The sequence below is a fragment of the Macaca fascicularis genome, chromosome 19 (genome assembly GCF_037993035.2).
Source record: "Macaca fascicularis isolate 582-1 chromosome 19, T2T-MFA8v1.1".
In the NCBI taxonomy this organism is placed as follows: domain Eukaryota; kingdom Metazoa; phylum Chordata; class Mammalia; order Primates; family Cercopithecidae; genus Macaca; species Macaca fascicularis.
The window spans coordinates 4,068,880-4,093,645 of NC_088393.1; the positions used below are offsets into that span (position 1 = coordinate 4,068,880).

General features: G+C 57.9%; 1 protein-coding gene across 8 annotated transcripts in view; it reads left to right on the forward strand.

Moving 5' to 3' along the window:
- The first annotated feature begins 894 nt into the window (after nt 1-894).
- Nucleotides 895-24,766, forward strand: part of NFIC (nuclear factor I C) — a 114,433-nt gene continuing 90,561 nt past the window's right edge. For 4 of the 8 annotated variants that reach the window (XM_045380594.3, XM_065534473.2, XM_065534474.2 and 1 more), the window contains exons 1-2: nt 895-950; nt 23,890-24,421. In XM_045380594.3, the coding sequence (XP_045236529.1) occupies nt 948-950; nt 23,890-24,421 (535 nt within the window). In that variant the 5' untranslated portion in view covers nt 895-947. Of the gene's footprint in view, nt 951-8,311; nt 8,396-23,889; nt 24,422-24,766 lie in introns of those variants that run through there. The other 4 variants (XM_045380593.2, XM_045380591.3, XM_045380595.2 and 1 more) reach the window with 1 other exon arrangement.

Genomic DNA, 24,766 nt, shown 5'->3' on the forward strand with positions numbered 1-24,766 from the left:
CCTACGGGGGCCGCTGCGAGCACTCCCCTGCCACCCCCCGCCTGGAGCCCCCGCGGGACCCCCAGGGGACCCCCGCCCCCAGGTCTGTCGCCCTCGGTGTCGGAGTCTGTGTCTGTGTCCCCGTCTGTCCCGTTTCCCTGCTGTGCGTGTGTGTAGCCGCGTGTCCCCCGGACACCTGCAGTCACCGGCCAGGGCGGCTGGGGTAGGGGTCCTGGGGGTCGGCGCGTGGGTCTCTCTGAGGTCTGGGTGTCTTTCTGGGACTGTGCGTCGGTGTGATCTCGGGGTGTCAGCCCCACAGGCTGCGAGTGTGCGTCTGTGTCGGCCTCCTGCAGAAGGTGTGTGTCCCAGATGCCTCACCGGCTTCAAGCGTGGGTTCCCGTGTGCCCGGCGGACACCCACGGGCTGTGTGTCCGTCACACGCTGTAGGCGCCGCGCGTGGGGATCTCTGCGCGTGTCCGTGTGTGGTGTGTATGTGTCCGTGGCTGAGTCGAGGAGGCCCGGCCCGCCGGTGTCCCCGAGTCGCCTGCGCGCGAGTGTGTGTGTGCGCGTGTGTGTGCGCGCGCGCAGCGGCGAAGGTGGATCCGCTCGCTCCGCAGCGAGCCCGGCCGGGGCCCCTCGACCTGCAACCGCCGCCGCCGCCGCCGTTCCCCGGGCCTCCCCTCGCGGGGGCCGGGCCGGGGATGGAGCCGCAGCCAGAGCCGCTACAGCCGGAACCGCGGCGCGGAGCAGCCTGAGGCGCGGGCGGCGCGCGGGACCGGGGGGAGGGCGGGCCGAGGGGAGGGTCCTGTGGGCCGGGGGGGCGGGCGCGGCGCGCCCCCTCCCTGGCGCGCTCGCTCCCTCCCCCGCGCGCCCTCCCTCGCCGCCTCCTCCCGCCGCCTGCGGCCCCCCCTCGCCGGGGACCGAGCGCGCTCGCTCCGGCGCCGGCCTCGCCTCCTCGCAGCAGCGCCATGGTACGTCGCCGCACCCACTTTCGTTTTCGCCCGGGGACTTTTTGGGGTGGTGCGTGGGCTCCGGGCGAAAGTTGCAAGGTCTGGGGGGACAAGGGGCGGGGGCCGCCCGGAGGAGGGGCTCAAGGCGGGGACCCCCAGTAGCCCGTCGCCGCGGGACCCCTACCCACGATCTCCCCCGACCCCGGCTGGGGGCGGAGCTGGCGCGCGGGGCGCCGCGAGAGACCCCAAGTGGGGAGCCCCTGGCGGGCGCCGCGGAGTTGGCGGGGAGGGCGGGGCTCCCCGGAGAAGGCCCCAGCAACCCCAGGCCGGGCCCCCGCCCCCTCCCCGGGCCAGACCCCTGGCGGGAGGGCGCGGCCCTGGGCGCAAGACCCCCGAGCGCGCAGTCCATGGGGGAGCCCAGGCCAAGGAAGGGTCGCACGGCGGGGCGGTGCGGGGGGCGGGGGTCGCGGCGGCCCCCGCGGGGTGCCCCGGCCCGGGCGAGCGCGGCGCGCCAGCTAGCGGAAAATGGCCGCTGCGGAGAGGGGCGGAGAGCGCGCCGCGGCCGCCGCCGGGCGCCTTGAACTTGGAGCCGGGCGGGCGGCCGCGCTCGGCGCCGCGCAGGAGCAGCCGCCCCTCCTGCTCTCGCACCGCCCCCGCCCCGCCCCTCGGCAGACCCCGGCCCGGCTGCCGCGCACACGGGGTCCCCAGCTGGGAGGGACCCCTGGGACTCGGCCGGGCGCGCCCCAGGCCCGGGAGCAGCGGTGGCTGCACTTGGGGTTCCGGTGTCCGGTCGACTGGCGTCTGTGTCGTGCGCACCTCTAGGGGTGCGTGGGAGCCCCTGCGCTCCGTAACGGGCCGGCACTGGCGCCTGGGGGAGCGTCCGGGGTGCGCGCGACTCGGTGGTCGCATACCTGCCGTGGGGCCGCGGGTCCTGGCGCGTCGGTTCCTCCGCTTTCTGCGTCCGCGTGTGTCTGCACATCCACGTGCTGGCGTGTGTTGTTGTGAGCGCCGCCCGCATTGTGCGGCTGCGGGACACTCTTGTGTCTTTGGATAACTGGGCGACTGTGCGCGCGTCCCTGCGGGGCGGTGTCGTGAAACTATGGCTGGGCTGCGTGTCCGCGGGGCCGCGTGTCCCTGGGTGACCGTGGGGTGTCCCCGTGTGGGTGTGCGGCGGTTGAGGGGGGGTCGCCAGGGAGTGGAGAATTGTCGAGTGGCCGCGTTCCAGGGGACAGTTGGGTGCCGCTCGCTGTGTGCGAGTGACTGGCGCTGTGTCCCCCCAGGGAAGGGTCTGCCTTCCACCCCTGGCCTCGCCTCCCGCAGTTCCTTTTATCCTGTAACTGGGGACTGCCTGGGCGGCGGGGGAAAAGCGCTCCCTCTACCTTTTCAAAACTGTGTCCCTTTACCTCCTCCCTAAGTCCCCTCCACTTCCCCCAGTTTTCGGGGTCCCCCATCCGCTTGACCCAGGGGGTCCTGGCTGGAGGTTCGGGCACGAGGTGGCGCCGGGACGCGATCACGATCACTCGCCTCGCAGACGTCGCTCGCCAGGGGTTGCGCTTGCGCGGGGACCTGCCCCGAGGGGGGCGGGGCGGCGGAGGTTCCCCCCTCCCTGCGCGGCCGTGGAAGTCCCGAGGGGTGGGTGGTTACAGCAGAACAGGGGTTAGGACGGGCCCAGTGGGTGGCTAAAGAGACCCCTCTTATCCTATGCTAGGGAGAGCCCAGGGACGCCGGGACTGGTCCCGCAGTCCCGCAGTGCCGCCTCCAGCACTTGCCCCCAATGGACCAGAGGCTGTGGGCACAGAGAGCTGTTTTCTCACCTCCAGGGGAATCCCCGCCGCTCCCCACCCCCCCCACCACACCCCCTGTGCGTTTGATATAATTTTCTAAATATAAAAACCCCAAGGCCAGGGGGGTGTCTCTCGTTTTCTTCTTGACGTCCCATCATGGGGGGCTGTTTGGGATTTCAAGAAGAAGAGAAAACTCATCCCACAATGACACGGAGACCTCCCTCCACAACACTCAAGGTCACACTTGGGTCGTCACCATCCCCCACACCCACTCCCAGCCTCAGACTCAGCACTCTCCCTCTGCACTCCCGGACGGACGGTGGGACGCCCTGGCCTTCAGCATGCAGCATGCACCTCTGTCCCCATTTTCTGTCCTGTGCACAGTGGGACACACGTGCATGCAGTCATAATTACACACACACACCCCCACGACACTCCCTCACGGTGCCTGTGTCTGTACGACTATGCACACACAACCACACAGAGACTCACATAGACACACAGGCCTGTCTAGAGACAGATGTCACACACACACAGGCGTGCACAGACACACACGGGCAGACGCACTCACGGATACAAACACCGCACTTGCGGGGGGGGGGGGGAGGACAACCACATGTCACCCTCCTGCCCTTCCCTGTCCCCACCACGCTTCTGCAGGGCCAAGAGCCCAGCCCCAGGGAAGAGGTGGTTCGGGAGAGGCAGGGAGGTGGCGTGCTGTGTGTCATTGTGATGGCGCATATGTGACTCTGTGTGTGCCTGTGTGGGAATACCAGGAGGGTTCCACTTGTGGGTGTGTGTGCTTGTAAGAGTGTGTGGTTTGTGTGGAGTGTGTGTGTGATTGTGGACAAGTGCCCACGTGTTTGTGGTTGTGTCTGCACTTGTGTGGGGGCAGCTGTGTCCCTGTGTTGTGCTTGTAAAGAAGCGTCCTGTGGGGAGTTGGGAGGGTGTATTTGTGACTGTGTGTGCCATGTGGGCCTGTGTGTGTGTGTGTCTCTGCTTGCCCCTCTTTGAGGAGGTATTTGAGGTCAGATGTGGGGAAGGCTGTGATCATGTATGTATGGGTCTGTTTTTGTGTGAATCTGTGTGTGTGTGTTTGTGTCTTTGTATGTGTGTAGGTGTGTGTCATGTGGAGTCTGTGTCTGCAACTGAGTCTGCACAATGTGTGTCTGTGCGTCTCTGTGGGTTGTAGTGTGTGGTGTGTGTGACTCTGTGTGGTGTGTGTGTCTTTATCTGTACCAGCCTCAATGGCCTATCTGACTTTTAACTCACTTGACCTTAACATCCCTTTCTACAGCCTCAGTTTCTCATCTGTAAAATGGGACCATATGGGACACTTGCAAGGTTCACGGGGAGCTGACATTGTGAGCCCCTTGCTGAGTAGGTGTGGGGCAGGGGGAGGCTGAGTGCACACTGCACTGCTGTATAATCATTTGCCTGCAAGATTTATGTCCTTTATTCTCTGGGTGTGGTGGCTGTGGGGTTACCATGGGGGGCTGGGGTTCCTATCTACCCTACCTGAGCTGCTCTGTGAATTGCATTCAACTTTTTAAAAGTTTTCCTTTAATTACTGAAGCCATTAGTGATCATATGAAGACGATACAACTGTATCCAGAGGAAAAAAATCCAGTCTTTCTGATCACCCCCATTTCTGGGTGGAACCCCACTCCAGAATGTTACCATCTATAGTTGAAGCATTTGCAGGAGTGAGAAATACACATTCTTATAGAGGATACATGTGCGTATGTGTATATTTCCATAAAGGAGGTACTTGTGGAAATACTTGTGTATTTCCATAAAGGAGATATGTATGTGTGTGTGTGTATGTGTGTGTGTATATATATATATATATATATATATATTTTTTTTTTTTTTTTTGAGACAGAGTCTCGCTCTGTTGCCCAGGCTGAGTGCAATGGCATGATCCCAGCTCACTGCAACCTCCGCCTCCCGGGTTCAAGCAACTCTCCAGTCTCAGCCTCCCGTGTGGCTGACATTACAGGCACCCTCCACCATGCCCAGCTAATTTTTGTATTTTTAGTAGAGACAGGGTTTTGCCATGTTGGCCAGGCTGATTTCGAACTCCTGACCTCAAGTGATCTGCCTGCCTCGGCCTCCCAATGTGTTGGGATTACAGGCGTGAGCCACTACACTTGGCCAAAGGATATATGTACATATGTGTGTGTGTGTGTGTGTGTGTGTGTGTGTATATATGGACACTGTATATATTTTTATAAATACATGTGTACTCTTTAAAACCCTAAATGAGATCTTGAGTTTCCTTGCTGGGTCTACAGCAGTGGGGTCTCAGCCAGGGGTGATTCTGTCCCCAGGGGACACTTAGCCATGTCTAAGGACATTTGTGGTTGTCACAACTGGGGGGTGCTCCTGGCATGGAGTGGGTTGAGGCCATGGACACTGCTCAGCGCCCTGCAGTGCCCTGGATCGCCCCAACCCAGAGAGCGATCCAGCCCCAGTGTCACAGTGCCAAGGGGGAGAGCTTGGTCTACAGCTTCCTGTCCCCCCGCTTGTCTCTTGGGGACATCACCAGTTGGGAGCCGCTGGTTTTACTCAGTTGCATAGTGTCCCGGCCTGTGCCAGGATTACTAAACTGGTCCCCCACAGATGGACAGCATGGCGGCTTCCAAACTGTGGGCATTAGTTTTATAGGTGGCAGTCAACTCTTTTGTGCTTCTGTATCTGGGACAGTTGCAGAGATGCCGAAGAGTGAAATAACTGTAGAGAGAGTGCTTTAAAAAAAAAAAAAAAAAAAGTGAGCCAGATTGTGCTGGAAAGTGCCAGGAGCTAAATCATGCACCCATCTTCCGGGCCCTCCACACGCAGGTCTAAATCCATCAACTGCCTTTTTAAAGAAACTACGATGTACGGTTCCCTGCTGTAACCAGGGGCAGGTATTTGCTGACTCGCCTACAACCCAGAGAGTTAGGAGCTGGCGTCGCCCCATTTCACAGAGGGGAAAGCTGAGGTGCAGAGAGATGAAGCTGCTGGCTGGAGGAGACATAGACCAAAGTATGGAGCCTGCGCTGCACTGGCCTGCTGCGTGCATGTAGGGAACCAACTGTGTGTGCTGCGGGGGGCGGGGGGGGGTCCCTTCCCACCCAAACTGGGATATAGGCTGCTGTTCATACACTTGCAGAAGCTTCTCCCTGTAGCCACTACCAATAATATTTTTTTTTTTTTTTTTTTTTTTTTTTTTTTTTTTGAGACGGAGTCTGACTCTGTCGCCCGGGCTGGAGTGCAGTGGCCGGATCTCAGCTCACTGCAAGCTCCGCCTCCCGGATTCACGCCATTCTCCTGCCTCAGCCTCCCGAGTAGTTGGGACTACAGGCGCCCGCCGCCTCGCCCGGCTAGTTTTTTGTATTTTTTAGTAGAGACGGGGTTTCACCGTGTTCGCCAGGATGGTCTCGATCTCCTGACCTAGTGATCCGCCCGTCTCGGCCTCCCAAAGTGCTGGGATTACAGGCTTGAGCCACCGCGCCCGGCCCACTACCAATAATATTAACACACCCTTCCCACAGGCTAGACTCCAACCTTCCCCACCTTCCGAGATGCGTCCTGTTGCCATAGCCATTTTACAGATGAGGAAACCGAGGTTCCTAGAGGGGCAGTCTGTGCTCTCTAAACTTCACCTTCCAAAGGATTCTAAGCTACTGAATGAAGGTTGCAGGCAGGGTGGGTTGTGCAGGGGAGGGAGGGTGGAAGGCACGGGGTCTGGAAGTCTAGGAGGATTGTCTGAAGTCAACCGCAACTTTTAAACGTCTGTGAATTTTAGATTTCACCCTATACGTGTCCCTAGTGTGTTTTAATAAAATACTGCTTCACGTTATATTGGTAATGTGGATTTCCAGATACACTTCTCACCATTTAATTCAAATGCTCCCCACAGTTGCACGGTGGGTTTAAAACACAGACACAGACACAGACACACACACACATATATTTATGGAGTGTTCGTGATGTGCTAAGCACCGTTTGAATAATGTCACCATCAGGCAGAGAGGAGTCTGGGGGGGCGGGGGGGGGGGTGCCCAGGGAACCTATGCTCCAGGAATTCTGCTGCCTCCTAGTCTACCTGTCGGGCCCTGGGCAAGTGGCTTCCGTTCTCTGGGCCTCAGTTTCCTCTCCTGCAACACCTGAGGATAATGGGTGCTGGTATCTTCTGTGCCCCTGGTCCTGGGGCACCTGTCCCAGCTTGGTGAGAGGGTATCATTTGTCCTTGGGAAGCTCGGAGAGATGAGGCGAAATGGCCAAGCTTTCTAAGAATGTCTTTAGTGGACATGTGACCGAAGGTCAAGGCTCTGCTAAGGTCATTGTCCCTATCCCCAGCAGTCCTACAGGATGGGCACCTGTAAGCCACTTTATAGGGGAGAGAACCCTTCGGGTGGGAATGAGAGACACAGCAACCTCTGAACAAGCCTGGGAGGACCCAGGGAGTGAACCGGGGGAGGGTTAGGGCCCTGTCACCAGATGCCCTGGGGGCTCAGACCGAGGCAGGCCAGGTCTCTGCCCTGTTATTCTAGAAGGAGAACAGAATGTGGGCTCCGGGGCCAGATGGCCTGGCTCCAAGCCCCCCTCGCCATACCTCAGTCTTGAGATCTGTGAAAAGGGCACGTGCACCCCTGAGGCAGGTGGAAATTATTGGATACCCAGCGGGAGGCTGCAAGGGTTTATCTGGCCAGCTGGAGAATCCGCCTGGACTCCGTCCTCTGGGGTGCTGGAGAGAGACGCAGGCGAGGCCACCCCGCCCCTGCCCCTTGGGTGCTGAAGACAGCAAATTCTGGAGCCTCCTGTGTTAGCCTGGGCCCTTCTCGCCAAGGAAGGGACGGCTGCACACAAGCCCCTCTAGCTGGGAACCCGCAGCCCCTGCCTGGCTCTGAGGGGAGAAGGGAGCGAGGGTGCTGTGGGACCAGCAGCTCACCATGCACCCAGAGTCGTACATCTTTAAGGGGAAAGAGGCGCGCTGGCCGGCCTCTGCGCACGTCACTTCTTCATTCCTTCCCTCCCCCCTGGCTCGTTCCTCCAACTTCCCGGCCAGCTCGGGGGTGATGAGGGGGTGGGGAGGGGGGGCCTTAAAAATCCACCTCTGGCCCCTCAATGTCCAGAAACAGCCGAGTACCCCCTCTCCGCTTGATCCGAGTGGGGGTCGCCCTGCAGTCCCGGGGTCCGGTCTAGTGCCCCTGGGCACTGCGTAAATTCGGGAGTGGGGGGTCCTGAGACGTCGGGGGAGGCTCTCCTTTCTCGCTCGCGCCCTTTTTTCCCTCGTTTCTTTGAAAGTTGGGTGTTGAGAAGTGGGAGGTTCGGGGTGGGAGGGGAGATAAATGGGGGGTGGGAGGGGAGAGAAATGGAGGAGGGAGGGGGAGGGTGTCAGAGGGTGGAGAGAGAGAGAGACAGAGACGGGGGAGAGAGGAAGAGAGAGACACCGAGAGAGACAGAGAGAGAGAGGGACAGCGAGCGAGGCGGGCGGCGCGAGAGAGGGAGAGCGGGAGGGAGGAGGAGGGAGACCGAGGGAGGAGGCGGCGAGGAGAGCGCGCCGGCCGCGGGAGGGGGGGTGGGGGGGGTGGTTTGGAAAAATGACTCAGTAACTTCAGCGCGCCCGCTCCGGCCGGCCCTGCGCCTCCCGCCGCGCCCGGGATGTATTCGTCCCCGCTCTGCCTCACCCAGGTACGGTCCTCGCCCGGCCCCCGCCCGCGCCCCCCGCGCCCTGGGCCCTGCGCCCCCCACATCCCAGCCCCGGAGTTTTGAAGCCGGAGGAGACGGGACGAAAAAGGCGCGCGTCCCTCCCGCCATCCCTGCCCGGGATGCCCCCCGGCGCCAAGGGCTGGGGTCCGGTGGGGGGATGGGTCAGGCTGAGGGACCCCCCCACACACCCCTACCTACCCTGAACCCCCTAGGCGGGACTCCCGCCCAGCCTCCCCACCCTCGACTCTCGGGACCTCTCCCGGATGTGGGGGCTTGGTCTGCAGATTTGCGCTCCCCCCTACACCGACGTACTCCCCCCTGACACTCGGAAAGGTCGGGGTGGGGGCTGGTCCCCCTCCAGCAAGGGCTCTGCGGGAAGCCCCCCGCCTGCCTCTGAGAGGAATCTAGGGGGTCATGATTGGACCCTGGGTCTCCCCAGCTGGAGAGAAGGGGACCTCTCATGTGTCTCCCCTATGTCCCCCCACCAAGGTTGTACGGGCCGCCCTGGCCCTGGGCCGCCTTTCCCCCGTTATTGGCCCACGTGTGCGTGGAGGGGGAGGGGGCACGAGAAGTTGGAGGCCCAGGAGGGGGAAGGGTGCTCTGGCGGCCCAGCTCGGTCCCCCGCTTTGCAGCCCCCCCCCCAGCACCATCCTGATATTTTGGCTGCATCAATTCTGGATTCTGTAGCCGCCGCCGGGAGGAGCGGGAGGAGCGGGAGGCCCGGCGCTCCGGGTCTGGCCCGGGCACTGCGGCGCTGCGGACGCCCTCGCCAGCCCGGCACCTGCCCCTGCCCCCTCCCCCTCCCCCTCCCGTAGCCTCTCACCCCTGGCCGCACTCCCAGACTGCCCCGGGGCCCAGCCTTGTGCAATGGCTGAGGGGGTGTATAGGGAGGGGGCGGCCCCCCCAACTCCTTCCAGCCCCAGACTCCCCGGGGACCCCGAGGTCTGCAGGTTCCGTTTTCCAGATTGCTGCTTTCCTCCTCATGCTGTGTGTCTTTAGGCTGGAGAGGTTCTGGCCTCAGTTTCCCCTGAAGTGACGTGCGGCTAAGGCTGGTTCTGGAGAGAGGGGCGGTATGGCGGGCAAACTGTAAAGTCCGGGCATGTGGGGGGTGCGATTCCAGCGAGGGCCAGGCCAGTCTTAAGGAGCACTGTGTGGGGAGTATGTGAGTGCCCGGCTTCCGCCCCAGGGCATGGCGCAGTGAGGGACCCCCCCACGCCAGGCATGGCCCTTGGTAGGGTCTTTCTCACCGGCCCCCTGCGGCCGACAGGGAATGTGGGGGCTGGTGCTGAGGGGGTCTGAGGCCTGTCCTACCTATGATCCCCTGAGTGACCTTGGGTAAGTCCCTGTCCCTCTCCCAGCCTCAGTTTCCCTTTCTGAGCAGCTTTGAGGAGGGGTTCCCGAAGAAGGCATCTCTTTGAAGCTCTCCAAGAACAACCAGGGTTGAGTGGGCACGCTGTGTGACCTTGGGCAAGTTTTGAAGTCTCTGGGCTTATGGGGAGACTGAGGTGTCCCCGCTTTGTCCTCGCCAGCTGGAAGGAGCCATTTGGGAGGGCTGAGCGGAGGGGAGGCTGTTCCCAGGCTGGGGAGGTTGGAAGGCTGCCTGTGCACCCTGGAATTCCCCCATCAGGGCTGGTTGGGAGCCATCCTGGTTGCTGGGGTTGGGGGTAGTGAGAACCCCAGACCAGGCATTGCTTCAGAGAATTGCTAACTCAGCCTCAGTTTCTCCAGGAATAGGGCAAGGACCAACCAGGAGGGCTGTCTGTGGACACCGAAAAACGGAGAGGCTAAAAACTAAAAACTACCCAGGGTTGCTGCGTTAAGAGACAGAGATGAGAAGACAGAGAGGGGCAGAGAGACAGAGGCAAGAGAGCTCCCAGGCCAGGGTGGGGACAGCAAGTCCCAAGTGCAGGGGGCTCCCTCCTCTCCTGTGATTCTCCTCTCTGCCCCTCCCTCCACCCCAGCCCCAGAGTGGAGCTGGGGACCCCCTTTCGGGTTTCTCTTCAGCCTGAATGTAATCCCCACTGCTCCCCCAAGGCCCAGCCTGGTCTGGGGTAGCCAGCGGGGCGGGCTGAGGGACTCAGAAGGACCCTGAGTGTCCCATGCAGGACCCTCCCACCCAAGTCCTGGCTGCCTGACTCAGTTTCCCAAATCACATCCCCTCGTTTCTCTCATCTTGGTCTATTTTTGTCTGTCTATCTCTCTCTCTTTCTTTCTCTCTGTCTCGCTCTGACACTCTCTCTGTGTCTGTTTCTCCGTGTCTCTCCATCTGTGTTTCTCCCTGCCTCTGTTTCACTCCCAGTCGCTGTTGGTCTCTTTCTGTCTCTCTTTCTCATCCTCTGTCTCTGACGTGTCATTCTCTCCCTCTGTCTCTATCTCTTCGTGTCTGTCTCACCGTCCCTTTCTCCTGTCTTTGTCTCTGCATGTCTCTCCGATGTGTCTCTGTCTCTCCCTCTCTCCCTGCCTTTGCCCTCTTTTTATGTCTCTCCGATGTGTCTCTGTCTCTCTGTTTCTCTGTCTCTGTCTCTCTGCCCCCTTCCTCTCTGTCTCTGTGTGTCTCTCCCATATGTCTGTCTGTCTCTTCATCTCTGTCTCTCCGTCCCTTTCCCCTCTCTCTGTCTCTGCGTGTCTCTCTCTGTCTCTCTCTGTCTCTGGGCCTCCCTCTCCCCCCTTTTCCCAGCTAATTTTACAACCTGAGCCCAACCGAAAATAGCTCCCTTTTAGCTGATCCGACCCGGATCCTTCTCGGGAGCCGAGGCTGGTGGAGGGTGGGGGGGCGCCTCAGTGCCAGCCCGCTCTGTGCCACCCAGGCCCTGCCCGCTGAGGGGGGGAGCGGGTGCTGGCGGCCCTGGGGCATTCTGGGAGCCCCGGGCCAGGCTCGGCGGTGACTCAAGGTCTTTTTCACTTTTACTCTTAAGAGGAACTGTGTGGAGCCCGCAGCTCCCATAAATCCTGCCGGCGGGAAGGCCGGCCTCCCCGTGTCTGCTCTGGGCCTCCCTCCCTGCCTCCCTCCCGTCGGCGGCACCGCTACCGCCACGTTATTCTGGGTTTGGGGCCAAGTCCCTCTTGGCTGCAGCGCAGAGGATTCCCCGGGCCACCTCCACCCCGCCGCCCAGTCCCTGCCTCATTCATTCATTCTTTCCTTCATTCCCTCGTCCCATGCCCTCTCAGAGTGGAACATGCTTTGCTGCCGTTTCTGCAGCAGGGAAACTGAGGCTGGGAGGGGCTGTCCTCCCACCCCAGACCCCTGACCTTTGTTGGATTTTCTAGATCTTCCTTAAGCATCTCCTGGCCCCCGGGGATAGGAGAGGGTGGGGGAGGCAGCAGGGCCCAGGCCGAGTGTGCGTTCTTAGAGGGAGCTTGGGGGTGCCTACCAGGAGCAGGGGGCCTGCAGCCCCTCAGGGCTGGGAGAGGGGCTAAGAGTCAGAGAGGGCCGGGGCCTGCCTGAAGCAGCACAGCGGGGCTGGCAGAGCTGAGGCTTTCCATCTGGCGGCTTGGGCAGGTGGGCGCTGTCTCCCTGTGTGCCCCCGACCCGGGGCCTGGTGCCCTCTGATTTACTCTCTACAAGGCGCCGCCACTCTCCTGGTGTTTCTCCCTGTCTCGGTTTCTCTGTGTGTCTCTCTCTGTTTCTCCCCCTCCCCTCTCTGCGACGGAGGTGCCTCTGCGCGCCAGGGCCAAGCGCCCTGTAAATCACCAAAGCTGGGATTCTGGCAGAGTCAGCATTTCTCTCTCTCTCTCTCTCTCTCTCTCTCTCTCTCTCTCTCTCTCTCTCCCCCCCCACCTCCCTCTCTCCCCCTCTCCCATCTCGTTCTCTTCTCCTCTCTCCTTCTGTCTCTCTCCTCCTCTCTCCCCACTTCTATCTCCCTCTCTCCTTCTCTCTCCCTTTCCATCTTTCCCTCTTCCTCGCTGTGTCTCTCCTCCTCTCCCCTCTCTCCCTCTCTCTTTCTTCTCTTTCTCTGTCTCTCTCTTTCTCCCTCCCTCCCTCCCTCTCTCTCTGTTCCTCTTCCTCTTTCTCTCTCTCTGAGCTGGCCTCCCACCCTGTCTCACACCAAATGGATGAGAAGCGCTGCCTGGGCCTCCTGCCCCTGGCCACGGCCCACGCCCCACTCTCCTGCCTGTGTCCACACCCACCTCACCTGGGTGCCGGTCTGCCCTGCAACACATAGTGTGCAGGCACCCATGTCCTGACCAGGACACATCCATGACCACATGCTGGGCGCACACGCGTGTACACTCCCTGACACCCACATGGACAAGGACACAGCTCTGCCTCCCTCGGATCTGCCCTAACAGGGATCACCAACACATAGATCTAGAGTACCCCTCAGATCTGCCTGAAAATCTTGCTCAGGAGGCTCCAAACCCAATATAGTACCTGGTATAGAGTAGGTGCCAAATAATTGCTATAGAGCGGTGCCAAATAAGTGTTGCTGTGCTTGTGATTGTTGCTAAACTAATTCTCCTCTTTCCTGACTCTGGGTGGGTGACCTGCCCCCACCGTCCCCCCGACCCCAGACTGTTTCTTGCCCTGAAATGAAGTCAGCAGAAACCCCCACTTCCTCAGGACTGCTGCAGATTCAGGGAGGCAACGAAGTTCTTTTCGTTTGTTTTTTTTTCTTTTTGAGATAGAGTCTCGCTCTGTTGCCCAGGCTGGAGTGCAGCAGCACGATCTTGACTCACTGCAACCTCCGGGGAGGCAGAACATTTCTGAAGTCCACGGTGCAGGGCTTGGTACTCAGTTGGTGCCCAATAAATACCTGTTGCATGAATGAATGAATGAATGAATGAATGAATGAATGAATGCTTTTGGTTGAGAGACGGGACTTTGGTCCTCCCCAGCCTCCCGTTTCTCTGCCAACATAAAATAAGAAACATAATGGCACTTTCCTGAGAGACATCACCTTAGTTCAATGCCTGGTACACAGTAGGTGCCAAATAAGCATTGCTGTGCCTGTGGTTGTTGCTAAACTAGTAATTGCATTAAACACCCCAGAGGCATTTTCCAATTTCCCTCCCTTCCCTCTGTGTGTATTTGCACAGCATAAGCCGGGCTTTGGGTTGGGTGACAAGGACAATGGTGACTTGGAAAGGCACAGGCTTGGACCCTTCTCCACTGTGGCATTTCTGTTAGTCTTTCTTTTTTCTTTCTTTTTCCTCCTTCCTTCCTCCCTTCCTCCCTCCCTCTTTCCTTCCTTCCTTCCTTCTCTCTCTCTGCACCTCTCTCTCTCTCTCTCTCTCTCTCTCTCTCTCGGAATCTTGCACTGTCTCCAGGCTGGAGTGCAGTGGCGTGATCTCAGCTCACTGCAACCTCCGCCTCCTGGGTTCACGTGATTCTCCTACCTCAGCCTCCCGAGTAGCTGGGATTACAGGTATGGGCCACCACGCCCGGCTAACTTTTGTATTTTTAGTAGAGACGGGGTTTCACCATGTTGGCCAGTCTGGTCTCAAACTCCTGACCTCAGATGATCCACCTGCCTCGGCCTCCCAAAGTGCTGGGATTACAGGCGTGAGCCACTGCGCCCGGCTCATTTTGGTGTTTTTAGTAGAGACGGGGTTTCACCACGAGCCCGGCCTCTGTTAGTCTTTTCTCCCTGCCCAGCCCTGTCCAGGGTCTCCCTGAGTATGACCAGCCCTGCGTGGGTACCAGCCTTCTTTACACATGGGGGTGCGTGGATTGGGGGGGGATCCCAGAGGCAGAGGATGGGAGCATTGCTTCAGTGGTCTGGATGCTGGAGATGCTAACGGATCAAAGCTATGCCCTCGTGGGACCGACAGTCTAGGCCGGGTCGGGGGCAGGGAGGAAACGAGGTGACCAGGACTCCTTGAGGATGTGGCGTGTAACAAACAAGGGGAAGGGAAGCACGTGGGACTTGCAGAGTGTGCACGGTGCAGACCAGGTGTCACTGGACACTCTGGCCCCACACTGTTTGCTCAAGGGGCCCAGGAGTGGGGGTGGGGTGTCAGGAGGCCCAAGGACCGGTCCCAGCTCAGTTCCTTCCCGACTGTGTGGAGGATTTCATGCCTCAGTCTCCTCCTCCAGGCAGTGGGCGCAATGATAGTCCTCACTTCATCGTAGGCTTTTTTTTTTTTTTTAATGGAGTCTTGCTCTGTCGCCCAGGCTGGAGTGCAGTAGCACCATCTGGGCTCACTGCAACTTCCACCTCCCGGGTTCATGCAGTTCTCCCGCCTCAGCCTCCCAAGTAGCTGGGATTACAGGCGTGCGCCACCGTGCCCAGCTACTTTTGGTGTTTTTAGTAGAGACGGGGTTTCACCATGTTGGCCAGGCTGGTCTCCAACTCCTGACGTCAGGTGATCCACCCGCCTCGGCCTCCCGAAGTGCTGGGATGACAGACGTGAGCCACCGCGCCCGTCCCCCATTTCATGGTAGACTTGATAGCTCATCAAATGCTCAGCCTCTAAGAGGCACAGCCTTGCTCCCTGCCTCTCTCCCCCACCTCCTGGGCCCTGTGGCTCAGCCCTCATTGTCCTCCCAGAACATCAATGCACAGAGGGAAGTAGGGGGACCCAGGGTTCATTTTGCTGACTCATTACTTTGGCAGGGAGTTTGAACCCTGTGGACTCGGTTTACCCAAATTCCTCACTGTGGCCCACAAGGCCCTGCCCAGCCTGTCCTTGTCCCCTCCCCAACTCTCCCCTCCTCTCTCTTTCCCCCTTGCTCATTCTGCTCCAGCCACATGGGCCTCCTCGCTGTTCCTCTAACACACCAGGGGTGGTCCTGCCCCAGGGCCTTTGCACGACCCATTTCTCCCTCAGAAAATTTCCTGGCCGGGAGTGCCATCTCTCAAGACTTTGTTCAGGTGTCTGCTCCTGGAAGAAACCTTCCTGGACCACCCCAAGCTAAAAATCACCCCCCACCCCAGAGATTCTCTGGTCCTTCAAACTCTTTTAAATTTCTTCAGAGCACTTTGCCCAACTTGACGTTTTATTACATATTTTGCTGCTGTTAACCATCCATCCCTGCCTCAGATCTGGATCCAGGTGAGGGCCGAGCCCAGGTCCCTGCCAAGTCCTCAGCACCGTACCTGGGGCGGGCATGCAGCAGGCACCCGCTAAATGTTTGTTGAGATAGTTGAACGGCCTCTCTGGGAGCCGCTCACATGTCCACAGGCCGTGATTCTCTGAGCTGGGGGAAGGAGCGGCCCAAGGTTAGAGCCTGATGCTGCTGCCGGATGGGCCTGGGATTGTCCCTGTGACCATGGACGAGTCATCTGACCTGGAGAAGAGGGCATTAGAACTAGGGCTTTGAAGGATGCGTAGGAATTTGGGATAAGTGCTAAGTAGGTAATGAGCAGATTCTCATGAAGGATTGTTGAGTCACTTTCACCTGGAAACTTTTGGTTTGGAGATTGGAGTTTCATGTCCTGGTTTGCTGGCCTGGACTTTCAGGGTGGGAGGAGCACAGGGAGGTGACTGAGGGGCATCGCCCAGTGCATGGCATGGTCCTTCACCAAGGGCTTGGATCCAGATGTCTCCCTCCCAGCTGCTGCTGCTCTCTTTGGCCAGGAAGTCCCAGTAGACTAAGCTGGGGTTTCCAGGAAAGACCTGGCCTTGTTCCCCTTCTCCCCATCACTTTGCAAGGAACAAGGTCACCAGGGCAAGGAATGAGCTCCCCTTTCTCCAGCAGGCTGCAGTATCCCTTTCTGCCCATTGTACAGAATGAGAGACTGAGGCCTATCTGAGGTGATCTGTTCCCTAGCCATTCAGACAGTGAAAACAGACATTACTGTCACCCAGCCACCTTCTCTGACACGGGGAGGTGATAGAGCTGGATGGTCCTGGCTAGATCTGGGAAACCCTGGGTTGAGAAGGAAAGGCTGCTTGAAGGAAGGGACACTGGAGATAGGGTGTTGAGGGATGTGTAGGAGTTTGGGAGGATTTTCAGCATCTAGCTTGCCTTGGTTATCTCTTTTGCTGGTTTGGGCCTCTGAGGGCAGTGGGAGGTCCCTGGAGAAGAAGTCCTGGTTATTGCAGGTCACATGGGACAAACAGAGTGACAACCAGCCAACCGGGCCCTGCCTCTCACCTGGTCTGATCCCCTGGGGAGGACAAGGGAGGATGGGGCAGCAGGTCCATGACCCAGTTACAAGCTGTTTGTCTTCCTGCCTCTGTAACTAGCCGGGGTCACCACTGACGTGGGCCCCCCCCCGCCCGCCTCCCTGGCACCTGTCCCCGGAAAGGGCACAGAGAGGGGGAGGAACATAGAGAGGGGAGGGGCAGTTAGGGAGGAGGAAGGGAACTCAGATCTAGGAGGGGCCAGAATGAGAAAAGGAATTCGCAGGAGGGGGGCTCGGAAGTGGGGAAGAACTCAGAGAGAGACAGAGGTTGGGGAGAGAAGGAGTTGAGGGGGCAGTGATCCCTGCCCCCCTCGTGGACGCCTCCCCCGTCCCTTCCAGCAACCTCTTATCACAGCCCCAGTAAGCGCCAGAGCTTGGGTGGCAGCCACAGCCCCAGCTGGACACCATTGTCCGGGCCTCCTGCCCTCCTGGCATCCCCTCCACGGGCAGGTCCTGCGCCGCCATGGATCCTCTCTGCCGCGTCCCACTGTCACCCCACACACTGCCCCCACCGCCCGGCTTCCCTGGCCAGACCATCTGGGCTCTGGTCCCGGCTCTGCTGACCGGCTGTGTGACACTGTACAAACCGCTCTGCATCTCTGGGTCTCGTCCAGGCAGGGGCAGGGACGAGGTTGGACAGGGCCTGGGCTGGCCCCCCTCCATCTCCCCTTTGCCTTAGCAGGTTGGCTGGGGAAGCGGGGGCAGCGGAAAAGGGCCCTGAGGTCCGGTCCCTGCTGCAGCTGTTACGGTGACTCACGCTTCGGGGGACACTGGGGTGGGGGAACGTCGCTGGTACAAGCTGACTCTGGTCTTGCTGGGTGGGAGGCTATTTTCAGAGCTTCAGTAATAGGTGAAATCTGATGTCCCGCCCCTCCCCCCGAAGCACCCCATGGCCGGAGGTGGCCCAAGGGGACGTGGAGCACAGAGCAGGGAGGGTGATCTGGCAGCGGCTGCTCTGCCCATCCTGGCCTGGAAATGGGACCGAGTCCAGCCACATCTGCTGGCACACACAGCGGGAGTCCAGGGTGAACATCTCCCTAACTTCCCGAGACCCCAGCCTCACAGAGAACAGGCTGTTCTGAGAAAGGGACCCATGGCCTTCCAGGGGGTCAGGGCCCTGGTTCTTATCATCACACCGGCCCCGAGACCCTGTGGGACCTCAGCCAGGTCTCCACCCCTCTCTGAGCCTTAGTTTCCATGCCACAGAACGCGCGGCGGGCCCTGAGGCTGTTCCCCGCTTCCTGGAAGATCGTCTGCGTCAAATGATGATCACAGCAATCGTGTCTGTAGTAATGGAAACATGCCAGTGTCTTGGAGGGGCCGAGGCGGGAGGATCGCTTGAGCCCAGGAATTCGAGATCAGGCTGGGCAACATAGCAAGACCCCCATCTCTAGTAAAAGTACAAAAATTAGCTGGGCATGGTGGCGCACCTGGAATCCCAGTTACTCGGGAGGCTGAGATATGAGAATCGCCTGAACCCAGGAGGTGGAGGTTGCAGTGAGCTGAGATCATGCCACCACCCTCCAGCCTGGGCAACAGAGTGAGACACTGTCTCAAAACAAAAAAAAAAATAAATAAATAAAAGGAAAGAAAATACCCCAGTGCCTTGGGAGGCCGAGGTGGGAGGATCACTTGAGCCCAGGAGTTTGAGACCAGCCAGGGCAACATAGTGAGTGAGACCCCATCTCTGCAAAAATAAAAATAAAAATTAGCCAGGCATACTGGTTTGCGCCTAGAGTCCCAGCTACTCGGGAAGCTGATGTGGGAGAATCGCTTGAGTCTGGGAGTTCAGGGCCCAAGTGACCTAAGATCGTTCCAGTGAGACTCCCATCTTTTGTTTTGTTTTGTTTTGTTTTGTTTTGAGACGGAGTCTCGCTCTTGTCTTCCAGGCTGGAGTGCAGTTGGCGCGACCTCGGCTCACTGCAACCTCCACCTCCCAGGTTCAAGCGATTCTCCTGCCTCAGCCTCCCGAATAGCTGGGATTACAGATACCCGCCATCACGCCCAGCTAATTTTTTGTATTTTTAGGAGAGATGGGGTTTCACCATGTTGGCCAGGTTGATCTCAAACTCCAGACTTCAGATGATCCACGCGCCTTGGCCTCCCAAAGTACTGGGATTACAAGCATGAGATGCCCATCTCTTACACCAGGCTGAGATGCCCATCTCTTAAAAACATTTTTAAAAAGTAATAAAAATAGCCCCGGTGGCCGGGCGCGGTGGCTCAAGCCTGTAATCCCAGCACTTTGGGAGGCCGAGACGGGCGGATCACGAGGTCAGGAGATCAAGACCATCCTGGCTAACACAATGAAACCCCGTCTCTACTAAAAATACAAAAAAATTAGCCGGGCGAGGTGGCGGGCGCCTGTAGTCCCAGCTACTCGGGAGGCTGAGGCAGGAGAATGGCGTAAACCCAGGAGGCGGAGCTTGCAGTGAGCCGAGATAGCGCCACTGCACTCCAGCCTGGGCGACAGAGCGAGACTCCGTCTCAAAAAAAAAAAAAAAATTGGCCCCGGCACTTTTTGGGAGGCTGAGACGGGCGGATCATGAGGTCAGGAGATCGAGACCATCCTGGCTAACACAGTGAACCCCTGCCTCTGCTAAAAAAAAAAAAAAAAAAAAAATACAAAAAATTAGTTGGGTGAGGTGGCGGGTGCCTGTAGTCCCAGCTGTTTGGGAGGCTGAGGCAGAATGTCATGAACCCTGGAGGCGGAGTTTGCAGTGAGCTGAGATCGCACCACGGCACTCCAGCCTGGGTTACAGCGAGACTCCCTCTCAAAAAAAAAAAAAAAAAAATCCCAATAGCAGTGTAAGTTGTAATGACAACAATAATCGCAGCATTAATAACAATGTAGCCCTTTGAGAGCTAGTGGGAGGAGAACAGGTTTCTGTTCTAGGAAGGGATCACCCCTGTCCGAAATGCCCAGCCCAGCCCTGTCAAGGCAGGGAGATGGCAAGTCAGTTTTGCTTCTCTTTCTCTTCTTTCTCCTTGAATTTATTCCACCTTGAGGCTGAGAGACCAGGTCCTAGATGTTTTAAATTTATTTTATTTTATTTTATTTTATTTTATTATTATTTTTTTGAGACGGAGTCTTGCTCTGTCACCCAGGCTGGAGTGCAGTGGGGTGATCTCGGCTCACTGCAAGCTCCGCCTCCCAGGTTCACGCCATTCTCCTGCCTCAGCCTCCGAGTAGCTGGGACTACAGGCGCCCGCCACCACGCCCGGCTAGTTTTTTTTTTTTTTTTTTTTTGTATTTTTAGTAGAGACGGGGTTTCACCATGTTAGCCAGAATGGTCTTGATCTCCTGACCTCGTGATCCACCTGCCTCGGCCTCCCAAAGTGCTGGGATTACAGACTTGAGCCACCGCGCCCGGCTATTTTTTATTTTTTTAGAGACAGGGTCTTACTCTACCCCTAGGCTGGAGTGCAGTGGCACAATCACAGCTCACTGCAGCCTCAACCTCTGAGGCTCAAGTGATCCTCCCACCTCAGCCTCCTAAGTAGCTGGGATTACAGGCGTGCGCATGCAGCAATTACGCCCAGCTAATTATTTTTGTAATTTTTAGTAGAGATGGGGTTTTGACATGTTGTCCAGGCTGGTCTGAAACTCTTGGGCTCAAGTGATCCATCCACCTTGGCCTCCCAAGTAACTGGGACTACAGGCGCGCACCACAAAAATTATGCCCAGTTAATTTTTGTAGTTTTTGTAAAGATAGGGTTTTGCCTGCTGGGCGCAGTGACTCACACCTGTAATCCCAGCATTTTGGGAGGTTGAGGCAGGTGGATCACCTGAGGTCAGGAGTTCAAGACCAGCCTGGCCAACATGGTGAAACCCCATCTCTACTAAAAATACAAAAATTAGCTGGGCATAATGGTGTGTGCCTGTAGTCCCAGCTACTTGGGAGGCTGAGGCAGGAGAATCGTTTGAACCCGGGAGGTGGAGGTTGCAGTGAGCCGCAATTGTGCTACTGCACTCCAGCCTGGGTGACAGGAGTGAAACTCCATCTCAAAAAAAAGAAAAAAGAGGCCGGGCGCGGTGGCTCAAGCCTGTAATCCCAGCACTTTGGGAGGCCGAGGCGGGCGGATCACAAGGTCAGGAGATCGAGACCACAGTGAAACCCCGTCTCTACTAAAAATACAAAAAATTAGCCGGGCGCGGTGGCAGGCGCCTGTAGTCCCAGCTACTCAGGAGGCTGAGGCAGGAGAATGGCGGGAACCCGGGAGGCGGAGCTTGCAGTGAGCCGAGATCGCGCCACTGCACTCCAGCCTGGGCAACAGCGTGAGACTCCGTCTCAAAAAAAAAAGAAAAAAGAGATGTTTTTTTGCCATGTTGCCCAGACTGGGATTGAACTAGGCTCAAGTGATCCGCCCACCTCTGCCTTCCAAAGTTCTGGGATTGCAGGCATTAGCCACCGTGTCCAGCGGAGATCCCAAATGCTGTGCAGACTCAGTTTCCCTTGCTGGAAAATGGGAAGAATGGGAGGGGTCTGCCCACACCCGACAGGGAGCCAGGGGCCTCCCACTGCCCCACGTTGCTCTCCAAGGGGCTGCCGTTATTTTCGTGGGGAAGTCAGATATCTGAGTGCAGGTTCCAGTCCACCTCTGCCCCCCATGGCCAGGTTCCCCCTCAAGGCCTCAGTTTCCTCATCTGTAGCATGGGTTTTGGGGGGCTGCCCTCAGACACCGATTCATCATGATTTGGGAGTAGGTTGAAGTCCCAGCTCTGGCCTGGTCTCAGCGTCTCCCCAGCCCTCAGACTTCCCATCTCCAGAATGGGTCTGCAGGGAACGGGGTGGCCCCTCTCCCAGCTCTGAACCTTCGTGGCAGAGTGTCTGCTTCTCTGGTCTCTGTTTCTGTATCAGCACGGTGGGTTCCTGGAAAGGGGAAAGGAAGGAGAGGACTCCACCTGGGATCTCTCCTCCCTCTGATTAATCCTGGTACCCTTTAATCTCGTATCTTTTGATGCAGAAATCCCCCACCTTTCCATCAGGCCCTGACCTCCAGGCGGGCCTAGTGTCTGCCTGTGGACCTCAGCCAGGCCTGTCTGTACATCTGCTCTGTAGGAATAAACTTTTGTACTCATTTTTTGTTTTCCCAAGACGGAATCTTGCTCTGTCACCCAGGCTGGAGTGCAGTGGCATGATCATCTCGGCTCACTGCAACCTCCGCCTCCCAGGTTGAAGCAATTCTCCTGCCTCAGCCTTCTGAGCAACTGGGATTACAGGCATGGCACCACTACGCCTGGCTAATTTTTGTATGTTTAGTAGAGACAGAGTTTTACCATGTTGGCCAGGCTGGTCTTGAACTCCTGACTTTATGGTCTGCCTGCCTCGGTCTCCCAAAGTGCTAGGATTTTTTTTTTTTTTTTTTTTTTTTTTGAGACAGTCTCACTCTGTCACCCAGGCTGGAATGTAGTGGTGAGATCTTGGCTCACTGCAACCTCTGCCTCCTGGGTTCAAGCAATTCTCCTGCCTCAGCCTCCTGAGTAGCTGGGACTACAGGCATGAGCCACCATACCCAGCTAATTTTTTGTACTTTTAGTAGAGATGAGGTTTCACCATGTTGGCCAAGCTGGTCTCAAACTCCTGACCTCAAGTGATCCGCCCACCTCAGCCTCCCAAAGTGCTGGGATTACAGGCATGAGCCACCGCGCCCCGCCTCATTTTTTTTTTTTTTTTTTTTTTTTTTTTGTGAGTCAGGGGTCTCACTTTGTCACCCACTGGAGTGCAATGGTGCAATCTTGGCTTACGGCAGCCTTGACCTCGTGGGCTCAATCGATTCTCCCACCTCAGCCTCCCAAGTAGCTGGGACTACAGGCATGCATCACCATGCCCAGCTAAGTTTTGTTTTTGTAGAAATGAGGCCTCACTATGTCATCCAGGCTTGTCTTGAACTCCTGGGCTCAAGCAGTCCTCCCGCTTTGGCCTCCCAAAGTGCTGGGATTACAGGTGTGAGCCACCATGCTTGACCACCTACCCTAGTTCTTTTTTTTTTTTTTTTTTTTTGAGACAGAGTTTCACTCTTGGCACCCAAACTGGAGTGCAATGGCGTGATCTTGGCCCACTGCAACCTCTGCCTCCTGGGTTCAAGCAATTCTCCTGTCTCAGCCTCCTGAGTAGCTGGGATTACAGGTGTGCTCCACTATGCCTGGCTACATTTTTTTGTATTTTTAGTAGGGATGGAGTTTTGCCATGTTGGCCAGGCTGGTCTTAAGCTCCTAACCTCAGGTGGTCCACCAGCCTCGGCTTCCCAAAGTGCTGAGATTACAGGTGTGAGCCACTGCACCCAGCCTTTTCTTTTCTTTTCTTTTTCTTTTTTTTTTTTGACAGTGTCTCACTCTGTCACCCAGGCTGAAGTGCAGTGGCACCATCACAGCTCACTGAAGCATTAAACTCCTGGGCTCAAATGATCCTCCCACCTCAGCCTCCTGACGAGTTGGGACTATAGGTGCAAACCACCACGCCTGGCTAATTTTTGTTTTTTGTTTTGTTTTGTTTTGTTTTGTTTTTGTTTGTTTTATAGAGATGGGGTTTTACCATATGACTCAGACTGGGTCTCAAGCTCCTGGGCTAGGCAATCCTCCCTCCTCGGCCTCCCCAAGTGCTGGGATTACAAGTGTGAGCCATTACACCCAGCCCAAGCCTAGTTGCAATAGGCAGAGAATAGGTCCATGACATCTTTGTTCTCCCAACCTCAGTTTTACCCGTCTGTACAATGGGTCCTCCATGAGCTTCCACTTGGCCCCCTTAGCTTGCTCCATCTGTGTACTGGGGTTCAAGATAGGTACTCCGTGTTCGGGCAGGGTGGCTCACACCTGTAATCCCAGCACTTCAGGAGGCTGAGAGCCAAGGTGGGCGGATTGTGAGGTCAGGAGATGGTGACCATCCTGGTCAATGTGGTGAAACCCCATCTCTCCTAAAAATACAAAGATTAGCTGAGTGTGGTGGTGGGCACCTGTCATCCCAGCTACTCGGGAGGCTGAGGCAGGAGAATTGCTTGAACCCGGGAGGTGGAGGTTGCAGTGAGCCGAGATTGTGCCACTGCACTCCAGCCTTGGCGATAAGAGCAAGACTCTGTCTCAAAATAAAAAAATAAATAAAAATGATGGTCCTCCACAAACTTCTGCGGTGATTTGTGCCTCTCACGTGGTCTAAGTCTCAGTTTGCTTATCTGGGTGATGGGTTCTTTCAGGTCCCTGATAAACTTCTCCTGGGTCCTCCCCGGCCTTCTGTGTGCCCCCGGTGGCGTGCACCGATCTGCAGCAACCCCCTGCCCACTTCTGCCCAGCCCCTCCCACTCTGCGGGTCTGTCCAGGGCCCCTCCGACCTCAGCCTTTGGGGCCGGGCAGTGGGTCCGCCCTCCGCGTCCCTGGCACCCCTGACCTCTCGCCTCTCCGGCCTGCAGGATGAGTTCCACCCGTTCATCGAGGCCCTGCTGCCTCACGTCCGCGCCTTCGCCTACACCTGGTTCAACCTGCAGGCGCGGAAGCGCAAGTACTTCAAGAAGCACGAGAAGCGGATGTCCAAGGACGAGGAGCGCGCGGTCAAGGACGAGCTGCTGGGCGAGAAGCCCGAGGTCAAGCAGAAGTGGGCGTCGCGGCTGCTGGCCAAGCTGCGCAAGGACATCCGGCCCGAGTGCCGCGAGGACTTCGTGCTGAGCATCACCGGCAAGAAGGCGCCGGGCTGCGTGCTCTCCAACCCCGACCAGAAGGGCAAGATGCGGCGCATCGACTGTCTCCGGCAGGCGGACAAGGTGTGGCGGCTGGACCTGGTCATGGTCATCCTGTTCAAGGGTATCCCGCTGGAGAGCACCGACGGCGAGCGCCTGGTCAAGGCCGCGCAGTGTGGCCACCCGGTCCTGTGCGTGCAGCCGCACCACATCGGCGTGGCCGTCAAGGAGCTGGACCTCTACCTGGCCTACTTCGTGCGTGAGCGAGGTGAGGTGCGGCGGGCCTGAGCGGGGCGGCCATGGGGAGGGTGTCTGATGGCGGTGACGCGGCCTGAGGAGGGTCTGAGGGAGGAGGCCAGTGCCTGTCGATGTGATGTGGTGGTCTGAGAGGGGAAGTGGGCCTTGGAGAGCGTCTGACGGGGGTGACACGGGGCCAGGAGCGCCTGAGGGAGGAGGCCGGTGGGTATAGATGTGATGTGGTGGTCTGAGAGGGGAAGTGGGCCTTGGAGAGAGTCTGAAGTGTGTGATATGGCACAAAGAGAGTTGGAGAGAGGAGGCTGGTGCATGTAGATGTGATCTGGTGGTCCAGGCGGGGCAGCAGGCCTGGGAGAGC